The sequence below is a fragment of the Hyperoodon ampullatus genome, assembly GCF_949752795.1.
Source record: "Hyperoodon ampullatus genome assembly, chromosome: 20".
Lineage (NCBI taxonomy): Eukaryota > Metazoa > Chordata > Mammalia > Artiodactyla > Ziphiidae > Hyperoodon > Hyperoodon ampullatus.
In genome coordinates, this window is record NC_136933.1 from 23,084,386 (window position 1) to 23,098,405 (window position 14,020).

Here is a 14,020-nt window from a genome sequence, read left to right on the forward strand (position 1 = left end):
GACGCCTGTGCTGTGAAAACTCGGTGCCGCCAGAAGAGCTGTCTGCAGACTGTTAACCCTTCCTGCTCTGCTCTTATTCGGGAGTTTGGCATGCTGTGTGTGCATGGAAATAAAACGAAACAGGAAAGCTTCTCCGAAGGCTGAGTAATGAAGATGAGAACTAATTAACTTCTTACGGCTTTTCCAGGCTGATTTAAAAAGCGATCTACTTGTCTTGGGTAAGCCTCCGCGTAGCCCAGTGATGTCCTGGAGATCCTGCAGTTCACCAGTCAGAGGGCTCAGCGGTTCCCACAGGGTAGGATCAGACGCCCCACCTTGAGCCAGGCACCCTGGCCACCCCTCCACCATCAGTGGGCTGGCTCTTCCTTAGTTGTCATTGTTGTGCTTTGCCAATGAAGTAGGGCTGGAGGTACCGTTGAAAGGAAATGACCTTTCTGATGATGATGAGCTTCCCCTTTATGTGTGTGCGTAAGCTTTCCAAAAGCGACAAAGACATGCCCCAATTCTCCTCTGTACAAATCAGGGTGTGGTATATGTTGTCTTCCACATCCATCTCGTGTAAATCACTGCTTTCCCATCACTATTTCTAGTGCAAAGAATAAAGCTGCTGCCAATCATATACTGAACTCACACCCTTCCAGGGATGCTTGCTTCTGTGTCGTTCAGTTTATCTGGATTTCTTTTAACCCATGGCCCTTGTTGTAAAATATCTTGTTGCTCTGCTGACATGTGCCGCATTCACTCCATGACCCTTTCAAGCCAATTCTGCTTCTCTGGACTCCAGGGGCTCCCAGTCTCTTGACAGCTCTGATTGAACTTAAAGGTCAGATTACTTTCCCTTTGACTACTTAGTTCTATGGCATCGACAGCCCTTGAAAATGAATGGATTCTAATCGGTACCATCAATTCTGAGGACGGCAGCCGAGGAGTTTGAGAATTTTCATCTCTGCCTGAATCGGTCCTTTCCCATTTCTATTTTGATGGACACTGGTTTAATCTTACATGCTTCATTACATGATTATGGCTCTGCAAGCTTGTAAGGGCTTGATGACAGACTTCCTTTTCCGTTTGTAAGAAACGTAGATACTTCTCTGTATTTAGGCCATTTTTGTGCTTTTTGCCTTGCCTAATAAGACCTGATTTTGTTTCTGAGGCAGAGATTTGTGTTGCCATAGAGAATGAGGAATGTTGATTGGGAGAGATTCTCACAGAAGGGCTTTCCAGAGCCAAAAAAAAAAACAAAAAACAAAGAAAACTTTTTCCAAAATTAATATGGCCCATCCATAAATTCCCATGGGTCAATGAGATGGTATGCTTTGGGTCACCATAAGTTTTTTTCTTTGTCAGATTTTTACATTATGTACTTACATGTTCTATTATATGTGTTTGTGTGGAACACAAATATTCTATATTCTTTAGATTTAGGCAAAGTTGTGTTTTCACAATTTAAAAAATAATTTAAATATTTAAAATAATTGTATAATGTAAGAAAGAAAAATACACCTAGAAACATGAACATGGTACTGTTTGTTATTAAGAGAATTTCATCTAATTCTGGTTGGCAAGTACCACACCTAATATTTTCTGGGGAAAAAAAAAAAGAACTCTAGAACTGCTAATAGCTCTTCCAAAGATTTTCCCACATTAGTATTTAAAGAAATGGTCAATCCTTAGCTAAGAATTACCTAATACTAGATATAGTTAATCCTCCGGATGCCTCTGCAGAAGCATAGATAAGAAGATAGGTTTAGGATAGACTGTGCCTTACTATCTCAGCTAGAAGAGTATATATTTTACTGATACCTAAGCTTCTAGGATATTTCAAATCAACTTTCTTATGAGCAGTGGCTTGTGATTGGTTCTGGCTTTGAAAATTAGCATGTGTTTAAAACCTGTTTCATTTGTATCTGTTTTTGACAACACTAAAAAATAGCTACACTAAAAGAGAAAAAAAAGATTGTTGCATTGCCAGGGAAAAAGCTAAATATTTAGGATTCTATAAAAACAGCATGTTTCATTGGGTTTTCTAATTTTTATTGTGCTCTTAAGACTCATTAAGGAAATATAAATATGACATAATTCTTGCTTAAAATTTCCAGCACAGTGACTGTAATCTGCTAACTTCAAAATCATCTTTTTAAACTCACAGCTCATATGAGCTTCTTGAATGTCACTAATGTATCTTCTATATTTATCACAAAACCGCTAAGAAGTTATGAGTAATAGAAATGCCTGAGCAGATAGTGAAAATACAAATGAACACAGACCAAAAATACTGGTGGCTAAAGACTGATCCTTTCTCAAGAACTTAAAACATGGGATAGGAAGAACACGGTCAGAAAAACAGATGAATATGTATTCCACATCGCTCTGTGGTCTTTAAAATATCCTTTCAAAATGAATCCAGGCTGAAGCAACTTGGTGAGAGCTGTCCAAAGGCAAAACAACTTTTAACATGTTGCTGCCATTACTCACCATTAGGTGGCAAAAGAGTGCAGATACCTCACAGGTCTTTGCCCCAGGGTTGGTGCCCAGTTATAAGGAGGGGGAAAGGCAAAAGACAACCTTCTACGACAATTTGTTTGGGTATCCATACAGAACATAAACACTTGCCTAAAGGAAAAAAATTAAGGTGTTGATTTTAAAAAGCCTGCACTACCTATTCCATCATAGTAAGCTTTTATGCAATAAAGAGTGAGAGTCAGAATTGTAATTCTGTTCCTTCTTCTTGCCTATTTGCGATATTAAGAAATTATCTTTGGGTTTTGGTTTACTGATCTGAAAAATGAAGTTTAATTATTGTTTTAAAATTAATTGTTTTTACATGACTGAGACACTTGGGAATTAACCAATGCCAGTTGTCATAGCTCTCTGACAACTGAATGAGTATCAGAGGAAATATATCTGTGGAAACGTGGACTCCTTTATGGATTCCCTGAGGGGGACAAGATCTAAACCATCAACTTGTCCACCTCCTTGATTTTAAAGATAAGGAAGCTGAGGTGCATATCCAAGGTCATAGAGTTAGTCATCGCCAACACTGGAAAGACACAAACATGCCCTCATAAGTATCTGTGCTGCTTATTCCTCTATTGACCAAAGACTATTTTTTAATATAAATTTATTTATTTTATTTATTTATTTTTGGCTGCATTGGGTCTTCGTTGCTGCGCGCGGGCTTTCTCTAGTTGCAGCGAGCGGGGGCTACTCTTCGTTGCGGTGTGCGGGCTTCTCATTGCAGTGGCTTCTCTTGTTACGGAGCACGGGCTCTAGGCGCGCGGGCTTCAGTAGTTGTGGCATGTGGGCTCAGTAGTTGTGGTGCACGGGCTTAGTTGCTCCACAGCATGTGGGATCTTCCCGGACCAGGGCTCGAACCCGTGTCCCCTGCATTGGCAGGCGGACTCTTAACCACTGCGCCACCAGGGAAGTCCCAAAAGACTTTTAAAATAAATTATTTCAGTTGCTATAACTGGTCATCTTTCCTCAAAACTGGCTCCTAGTTATCCATATTCACATGGAGATGATTCCTATCAAAAGTAACCTCAGAAAAGTTCTAAAAGTCACCATTATAATAGATACACAACTTCTCTGCTAATAAAAGCTGTGATAAATCCTGGCCTCAGTATGTGAACAGTATAGAAAACCAGTGATTCAGAAAAAGAAAAACAGTGGGGGTGGATCCTTTTAAAGGGTATGAAGGAAGTATTGAGAAAGATGAGTAAAAACAAGGATGCTACTGGCTGACACACCCCGGAACACAAGTTCTTAAGACATAGAGGCCTGTAGAATTAAGGAAGCCACATACTTTTGGCAATAGCCCAGTTTTCATAATTGCCACAGAGATGGTTCATTTAAATGATTTATGAGATGAGTTGAATTAAAGGAATTAAACCAGTGGAATTGTAATCACAATAACGGAAAGGTGCTATACGGGTTTTATAAGTAGGCTGTTTTATGTTAATGAACAGTCTAATCCTTAAAGTTGCAGTCACATTTTTTTTTTTTTTTTTTTTTTTTTTTTTGCGGTACGCGGGCCCCCCACTGCCGTGGCCCCTCCCGCTGCGGAGCACAGGCTCCGGACGCGCAGGCCCAGCAGCCATGGCCCACGGGCCCAGCCGCTCCGCGGCACATGGGATCCTCCCAGACCGGGGCACGAACCCGCATCCCCTGCATCGGCAGGCGGACTCTCAACCACTGCGCCACCAGGGAGGCCCTGCAGTCACATTTTAACGTAAGGGAGCAATGAAATTAGACCAGCCAGTTTTACCAAGCACTGGATGCCGTGATATCAAAGTGAAACTTCTACTCAACTCAAAAATATTAGAATGGCTTAAATATGTGGAAATAGGCATGCCATTTTTAGAGCACAATAAAATATATTTTACAAAACATTCTCTCTTAAGACAAGAACAAATAATATTTCCTTATTTATAACTTTGTTGTGCACTGTAAACTGCGCTATGATTGTTTTTGTGAGAGAACCGTTGCTATCTTGGTATGTGATTCAAAACATGGCATTTTAGATTTTTTTTAATTGCATTTTTAAATATAGTGTGTTTGAGTAACTAACACCAGCATTTTCAATATCGTGCGGCTTCAATGCATAATCTTTGGCCCGAAATTTTACTCCTGGAAATGTGTCCTAAGAGATAGTTCAAAACAAGAAAATAGCTCTTTGTATAAAAATGTGTATAGTATTGTTATTTATGATAGTGAAAAAGGCGAGATCAATCTGAACTTCAAAAACAAAAGAGAGAGAGAAATGGTTAAGACAACCAAAAAAGATATAGACATATATGTGAGGGAATAATATTCTGCAGTGATTTAAAATGAAAAGGAAGACTGAGAAAAGGAGACTGGAAATAATTACAAAATATTAATAGTAATTGATATATACACATCTTATTTCTGCATAAAACATATATATATATATATAAGATATATATGACATATATCATATATATATGACTGGATGAGAATTTGTAGAAAGGTAATAGGATATAGGCTTATGAATGACTTATTTTACCTCTTCATACATTTAAACTGATTTCAATAATATGTTGAATTAAATGACCTTAAAAATGGCTGGAAAATGGTTTAGTCTTAATCATTCTTAAAATAGTATATGTTATAATTCTAATAATAGATACATTGTTAGTTATTTTATGTTGATTTATAGGGTAAGTATTATACTCTTAAGTCATACATGTGTCTGATAATTTTTATCCACTCTTTAATCTTATGCTTATATATTCCATGCACAGACTGTTGAGTGAAATTTCTAAGAATACTGTTTGTAAACATTTCCAATTACTATAACTGAAAGCTTAAAGTTTTAGTAGTAAGCACCTAGTCTACTATGCTAGACAGACAGCTTGAATGGGAAGGGAGTGGATAAAGAACGCAGGAAGGGAGCAGATTATAGGCTCGAAGACTCAGAGGAGCCCCAGAGTCCCCCTCCGTTCTTGGACCAATGGGGTGTCTATGGACAGTCTGCAGGGGGAATTCCCAGGCTCTCAGTAATCCATTCCTAACTCCGGGATCCAGGAATTAGCCCTGAGGTCTAAAGACATGGATCTAAAAACTAAAGCAGTCATCAGTAAAGAATCACTTATAATTACCATGCAAACTCTGGTTTATCTCATTTTACCACGCAGCCATCATTTAGAAGAGAATGCTTTTGAAGTGTGTTATGAATGAACTGAAATTCTTTTTTCCCCCTTAAAAGGTAACGTTTAGGTAGTCGGTATAAACTACATTGAGTTTACATATACAAGAAACGTGTTAACTTTCATTCATTGCAATATTTATGTGGATATATGGGATGCAAAGGCTTGTCATTTCCAATATTATAAGTATCTATTACAGATACTGGTCTTGATGCTTAGTTTAAAAAGAAAGGAAACTCTTTTGAGAGTTCAGTGCACTGGGAATTTCTACCAATATTTCTCTTCTAAGGTAAAATGTTACATGTTACCTGGATATTGTTTGTTACATGCTATTTCATACTCTCTGTTTTCTCTTTTTAAAAATGCATGTGTTTCCTCCACATTGAGAACAGAGAGTGTAACTTCAAATGTAGCATGACATGTCTGCCTCTTGACATGTTTATCTGTACTGTATGTGAAAATGTTGTCTGTGAAGGAAAAGTATATTAGAATGAATGTGGATACTTTGCTGTTAGACTACATGTGGTTTATTCTTTGCTTGTTTGAGAAAACGCTGAAGAATAAGGTTGTATGAAGGTGTCCAGACTTCCCAGTCTAGTGATTTGGTGTCTATGTTCTTGCCATGTTCCTGGCCTTTGAAAAATCAATGGGACTAAACCCTGACTCTTCCTTAAAGCTTGAGCAGACAAGATTGCAGATATGTTCAAAACAATTGAACCTTGGTTATTTCGATTTAATTTAAAGCACCTTTCAAAATATTTTAATTATTAATCCAGCAGAAACCCTTTATTTGGTTTTTTTTCCTTCCTCTTGGTTTTTTACAACAGGAAATATTAAATGTCAAGAAAAGTGCCATGCCATTATCCAAATTATCTTTTAATTAGTACCAGTTTAAACATTGATTACATTGAAAATCATTTCATTTCAGCCACAGCGTCCTGTGTTTACTCATGAAAACATTCAAGGTGGGGGGGAACCGTAAGTATTCTTCTTATCTTCTAAATTCGAGACTAACCTTGACCCACAAAATGGACCACTGATGTACCATAAGCGAGGATGGTACAACTTTGCAAGTGAAAGAGATCAGAGTAACTAACATGAGATGACATCTCCCAGATTAAGAGAAATTGCCATAGTCTCCATCTTTCACAACAGAGAACAGAAGCTAATTTAAGAAAAAAAAAAACCGTGATTTTGTGGAGAAGACTTTGATTTATGCACTAAGAAAAAACCTTCCAATGCTGCAGTGATTCCTGAGACTCACGAATCTGTCTCCCGCTCTGTTCTACTCACCACGTAGATTCTAGTAACTACAGCCTTAAAGATACACTGAAAATGTTCTCGCATTGTGTTTACACCTATTTGAAGAGCAGGAGAATGTCAAAGTAGACCTACAGTGATAAGTTACTAGCATAATTCCAAAGTTCCATTCTTTTGGAAATGGCAGTATTAAACCGTGCACTGTCATTCAGTTACACGATGTTCACTACCCGGAGGACCAGGAAAACGCCTTCTCACACTTTCTTTCAAACCCCCTCTCCTTTCTACGTCAAATCAATCTGAAGGTGTCACACATTGTCTTTTAGGTTCTCTTTCTGCTCCATTTTGTCCATGAGAGATATTCAGAGGTTATCCACTTCCTGTTGGCTGTTGCCTATTCTGAGTGCAGAGCCAGACCCTGGGAAGGAACATGTGCAGGACTAAACCGTGTCCGGCTGACTTGAGCCCATACACACTGTGCCTCCTGCCCACTGTCCGAGCTCCGCTCCCCGGAAGCAGAGCAAACCAGGGGGGCCTGGGGTGTGGCCTGGTGACCTCACTCCTCACAGACCTGGTGCTCAGCTAAAGGCATGCTCCTCGGAAACCACCTCTAACCTGAAACTGGCCCTCACGAAGTACAGCCAGAAAGGTTTTATTTGTTAAGGAAAAGACTATGAAAAAAATAGCTTGGAGGTACAAATAAGTTAAAATTTCATTTAATTGGAAAAATGTTAAATATAACTTATAACTCTCAAGGTTAGTTTTGTTTCCTTATTGACACAAACGATGAAGGGATCACATCACAAAAAATAAATCCCGAGGCTGCTTAGGTTTACTACATTATCAACACATTATATCAGCAGCTTTTAATGAATTTATGAATCAAGATGTAGGTGATGTCACACTGTTTCACGTCATGAAGTTAATGCTTCCTCGTGTTTATGAGCTCACAGGTGGAAAAAGGCACATTTTCAGTGTCCTGCTTTGGACATTATAAAACATTCTTTATTAAATTTCTATTTGATCACAATGCCAATTATATGGGTATCACTTCATCTCTTTCATTTAAGAAACAGGTTTTGAGTGAAAATAGGAACATAATGTTATAATGTCACTGCAATTCAGAAGTACGATAAAATATGTTATAGAAGAAGTTGCAAGTTACAGAGAGAGCTTCAAGTTTGGCTGAGCATTTCCTATTTAAAAGACAGATTTCTTTTTGAGGCATCCTGACCCCACCACCATCATTCATCTCACCAACACATCTTTCAAAACAGCATTTTTTTTATTGTAATTCGACTGCATTTCCTGTCGTGCAATACTGATTTTGAAAGCCAGCAGAGGCAGGAGGATTTCCGGAAGGTTTGTTTATGTTTCCATGAAACTTCCAATTTTTTTTTTTTTTTTGGTGGTCTAATTAAACCAGAATGGTAAGTAAACTCTGATAAGCACCGTGGCTTTCATCATATCAAAGTGAAGGAGTTCGTGCCAATTTTTTTTTTTTTTTTAATCTCTTGGGACCTTGAGATTCTTCAAGCAGCTGGGGTTTGTGGCCTTAAATAGGCCTGTCTCTGTAAGTGGCTGGAGATGTGCCTGGGTGAAGGCTGAAGCCTGAAAAGCTCAGAGAATCAGTGTTTCCCAAAGTGAGAGATGCAATGTATATCCATGGAATTAACAGCCCAGGAATGCCTATCTCCCTCAAATGTGAGATCGTAAAAGGAACTATGGTGAAATTAACTTTCTCCAGGGATAGACAAGAGATACCATTCCTTCACCTGAGCATCCTCAAATCAAACAGCAGAATAATTTGCTCCAACCAGGGTTGGCCCATGCAAACATCCAAATTAAGGAATGTCAGTATTCAAGACCTTCCTGTCTGTTTCGCCACGGCTCTGGGATTCAGGCTACCTTTCTTTGTCCTTCCCCATAAGCAGAATCCTTTCTCCATAGAAGACCTCAAAAGCTCAAGTGGTTACAACGGTTTAATAGGAGGACAAAATATTAACAGGGGAAGATATCTCTAACGTTGGAATTTCAGGCTTTGCTCTCAGGCCAGGGAAGATAATGTTTTCTAGGAGAGGCTGTTAGGCACCACATCTTATCAGCTCTTTCCCCAATACACCCTCCCCCAATCCAACTTTATCCAATGTGAAAAAGTTCAAGGACAGGGCGAGAAGCCAATGCAGCCAAGGCCCCAGTTTATCACATGATGTTTGAGTTCAGGTGACATGACAGAATAGTTTTGTTCTACCAAAGTATGATTTTCTGACTGAATGAAGTAATCAAAATAAATCATTCTTGTTCCTGAGCAGTAACCAATATTATCAACCTTTTAAAGTTGGCTTGAAAAAATTCACAGTGCCCTGAAATGTGGTTCTTATTTTCTTACACTGGCAGAATTACATTAACTGTTATGAAGAACGGCAGAAACAAATTCACTAACTGTTAAAAAAAATCCCCCTCACATACTGGTAATATTTTAATGGTAATATGAAGTTTCCATGTCCACTGCATATCAAATGCTTCCTGACCCCGAGCTGCTAGAACTTGTGTCTTTCCAAAATGCCAGTCCATATGAATATGCATGCTATTTTATTACCAAAAATTCAATGTCTGAGTTTGCTACTGATCAATGTCAACAAAATATGTGTTCTCAAAGAATTCAGACAGAGAAAGTGGCAGCATTCTATCAGTAATTCTTTTTTATATGATTATTTTCAGAGTTTTTACATTGAACACAATTTCTCTGAGACCCATTTAAAAAGGAACGTATGTCCCTAACCTACTGTTTGAGATCACCACTTACACTGATTCAAACTATGAAACTAAACTGCTTTAAAGAATTCCTCCTGGTAAAAACAAAAAAAAAAAACCCAAAAAACCCCACTTCTCTGTTATAGTAATTCCCATACAGTGATTTAGAAGTTGTATCTGAGACATTTTGTCCATCTCAATTTAGAATCTTTTGAAAATTCCACTTGCAAGCTGCAATTACTTGCTTCTGATTATGGCTAATTAAAACTGTAATTCCTTCTTGTTTTTATATAGCTGAATAATGCACATATCACTTCTTTTATATTCTGTACTATCATTTAATGTCCGAATGATAGCTATCCATGACTGGACAATTGAAATGCAGGCCCAATTTATAAATGTTTTAATCCGACTATGGATATTAGAATCTTCCATAAATTTTCCTCATTATGAGTTTTGAAATGCTATTAGAGTGGTCTAATTCCCATGAAAGCCTAACTACTTCTACTTACTTTACATGCTTACCAAAGACTTATACTACCTAATTAATATGTTAATAAGAATAGAAATGTTAAAAGTAAAATAAATATTATACTCTCTTCTGTAGTTTCACAGAGGCATAAAGATTTTGTTTAACACATCCATTTGTCCTGTTTAAGGTTTCAGGCTCTGTATAACTATACTCCTAGGAATGAAGATGAGCTGGAGCTCAGAGAAAGTGATGTCATTGATGTGATGGAAAAATGTGATGATGGATGGTTTGTGGGTATGTGTACATTTCCTTTCAGACACATTTGGCCATTTTGTAATTTGCTTATGTTTGCTCCCTTGCACAGTTGGATGTGATAGTCAAGCTTTCTTTGATTTCATAATGCCTTTGATCTTTCACACATCCATATGCACTATGTAATCCCAAGGCAACTGCATTTTTAATATAGTTTAGTATTTACTGCTTCAGGTATACGTGACTTTATGCTGGTTTTATTTCCAGTTCAACTGAGAGAAGAAAATTTCTTTAAATAGCACCAACCAGGAAAGACTGAGATCTAAGAACAAAAACAACGAAACTGCTCCCTAGATGCAAAATACCAATACTCTGTTGAGTGGTAAATGTTAGTGGTCAGCAGTGAGGATCTAATTTGAGAAAACAAGATGAAATGAACAACTCACCCATGACTAGGTCTGCTGTAGGTGCCCTAAAACACCAGTGATTCACTTAGCTTTAATGTGTGGTCCAAGTAGAAGTTCCATTCCTACCACTTAAAAAACAATCCCATTCTTACTGTCTTAAAAGAAAACTAGAGGTTTTCTGAGAAAAATTTTGTAGATGAGAGTATCATATATTAAGTCACAGAGGAAAGAGGTAAAGAGGAAACAGGCATAGGAGGATGGAGGAGACAAAAGATGAGGGAATAAGGGCTTTCTGTAGACAGGCCAACAGTGGGGAAATATAAGAGCAAAGGCCACATTAGCAGCCACAGCCTCTGCCTCTGTTTATATTAATCTCCCATTTAGAAGAAGGTAAAATGGCTTACCTACACAGGGATAAAGAAAATCAGTCATCAAACCAGGACAGTAAGTTCCAGAGGGTAAATGCAAAAGGGAAGTGTAGAGACCCTGTTCGCTCTATGTGAGCTGGAAATCATAAGGAAGAATTTAGTGCACTAGCTCTTCCAAACAGTTTCAAAGAAATCATGTTATTCAAATCCAAAGGCGACCATAATGATGGCCATTTATGCATTTGGTTTTACTCCTCATATTAGAAACATGCCCAGTGATAGAACCCCCACCCGCTAGTAGTGGTCTATCTTTTTTTTCTTTAGCGACTTGGTAAATAGTTCAAATTTTCTATATTTTATTAAGGACCCTGGCAGCGCTATTTGTAAATGAAGGCTGTGGAGTTCAGCATGATCTTGTATGAGATAATAAAACTGGATAGTGATGGCATCCCCAGTAAAGCCTTCACATTACACTGTGCCGAGGAGCTGTGATAGACATCCTGCTCCCAGAATCAAGCCTTGCTGTGGTGCTTTTCCAGCCTACCTTATCACATGGCCAGCCTTATCCTACTTGAGAAGATTGTATTTGAAAATGTCACTTCCCAGATGTGTTTCCTATTCCACTCCTCACTCCTGTCTAGCAGCCTCGGTGATGGAGCCTCATCAGACTTGAGTATCATTGTACTTAAAAGCCCACCTCCTCAGCAAGACTGTCTCTCCCCTCAGACTGAGAGGCTCAGCTTTTCTGTTCAGCCCGGTGTGATGGAAGCACAGCATTTAAGCTCAAGAGGCAACAGAGGCATCAGGCAATACAGATAAAACTGTTTACTTTGTCTTCCTATCTCTTCAAGTTGAGTTTTCTCTCTTTTCCAAACCCTGAGGGCTTGCTCTCTTAGTGAGTTTTCAAGCCCACATATATGAACTGACATTTCATGGCTGTTACCCCTCTTTCATTTATCACTTCTATTTTCAGGAACCTCAAGAAGAACCAAATTCTTTGGTACTTTTCCCGGGAACTATGTCAAGAGGCTGTGAATCACTCTCCCCATTATTTATGCTGCATTTCAGCACCACATCTGCATAACCTTGCCTGAAAGATCTCCACAGGCCTCCTGCTGTTATGCCTTCTGGTTTCCAATAGAAGTCACCCACCATCACCATCTCCATCTGCCACCAAACCACCAGCAATGGAACTGCCGCTGCAGTGGGGAGATTGGAGGATTTGCTTCCGTGTGAAAGTGCATATTCCTGCCGTCTGCTCTAAACTTTGGAAAGTCAATATGCGGCAGCAGAAAGAAAATCATTATACTTCATAACGGTTGAGTAGTTGAGGCAAAAAAGTAAGTGTCTCAAGGAGGCTCTCTTGTCCCCTTTGGAAGATGTTCTCCCCTCAGGCAACCAGAAGATTGTTTATTACTACTTCCTGGGGTTTGCATTCTCACCTTCTTTGCTTGGCAGTATATTTTCCTTTCACGAGTTTGCCTAGTGTCCTGGTTTACACGATATGACAACTGTACTTCAGCTATTGTTTGCCTGCACTTATATGTTGTAATATGCACAGTGATTACAAAATCTAAAGCGAGAGTAGGAAAGTTAATTCGAATGAGTGTGATTTTGTTGAATTGAATGTGAGTTTCAAATAGGGGTCTTCTGCAGGATTTTTTTTTTTTTGTACTTTTTAGAAGTGCAAACAATAAGTGAATAAGAGCCTTTGGTAATAATCAGGAGAATATAAGAGGTTTAGCTAGATTACAGAAAACTATTGTGTTGTAAAGTTGCATTGCTATTTTATATTAAAATGTAATAATCAGCATCATGAACAATGAGCTCTTAGTGTTTTATTTATCTGACAAAAGTTAAATAAAAGCAGTGTTAGTGAGAGGTGCAAAGAATCATTCTAACATAGACACTTGAAAGCATCTGTAAGCAATATTCATAGGTAAGATTTCACTGTGTGTACACATACACATTTGAGATTGTATGAGGACAATCCATAAGATATGTTGTACATTTTATGGAAATGTAAAAGAATCTCACATATTATTTTATAGAAATAGAGTACTTCAGAAGCATCACAAGTATTAAGGCTGGTTTTAGTAAGGATTATGATCAGTACAATTATTTTTACTATGATAATTATTTTTCTTCTCTGGAACTCAGAATCCTGGCTACATTTGAGGACAGGAATATGTTGAGCCTGATTTTCCTCGTGTGTGTAAAATATTTCCTCAGAATACATTAGGCACTTTTTAGAGGCAATGTTAAATCATTCAGGTTAAATTTTCTGCCCTGAAGTAGAAACCTTGAAGATGATATTGGGACCTGAAAGATTTAATGTGGTTAACAGTGCCTGAATTACACATACCCCGAGAACTAGCTTTGTATTTCTTATGACTTTGCATAAGAACTATTCATATTTGGATCTTGAGCACCTTATAGACAAAACTTTTTATGGCATTTCTTCTGTGAACAGTGCTTGATCTTTTCACAATGCATGTAGACTCTAGAATTTTGTACATACGTTTGCTCATTTTTTGTATGGACTATTTAGTTGTTGAGAAAACAGGGGAATTTCCTAATTTGGTCTTTATCCTTCCTTTAAACTAAGCTAAAACACTTTCAACAGATTACCCTTTACATCTCCCACAAATCATCATTATGCCTTGACAGTGCAATTCTGTAAGACAGCACTTCTGCAAAAGTTTATGAACATAAAACATCTTAGCAGCCAAACTGAAATGTATATAAATACCCATTAGAGAGGAATTTCATTAGAAAGAAGGTAAAGAAACATCTTTGAGTAGCCTTGATTACTACCTTGATTACTGTCAAGTTCAC

At 38.1% G+C, this 14,020-nt stretch overlaps 1 protein-coding gene across 21 annotated transcripts in view; it reads left to right on the forward strand.

The window, feature by feature from the left end:
- The window catches only part of SORBS2 (sorbin and SH3 domain containing 2), a gene marked incomplete at both ends in the record, with an annotated part of 89,063 nt that extends 76,846 nt beyond the window's left edge, over nt 1–12,217 (forward strand). For 19 of the 21 annotated variants that reach the window (XM_079726485.1, XM_079726498.1, XM_079726479.1 and 16 more), the window contains 3 exons: nt 6,598–6,647; nt 10,343–10,449; nt 12,156–12,217. In XM_079726485.1, the coding sequence (XP_079582611.1) occupies nt 6,598–6,647; nt 10,343–10,449; nt 12,156–12,217 (219 nt within the window). The remainder of the gene's footprint in view (nt 1–6,597; nt 6,648–10,342; nt 10,450–12,155) is intronic. The other 2 variants (XM_079726488.1, XM_079726490.1) reach the window with 1 other exon arrangement.
- Between the last annotated feature and the right edge of the window lie 1,803 nt (nt 12,218–14,020).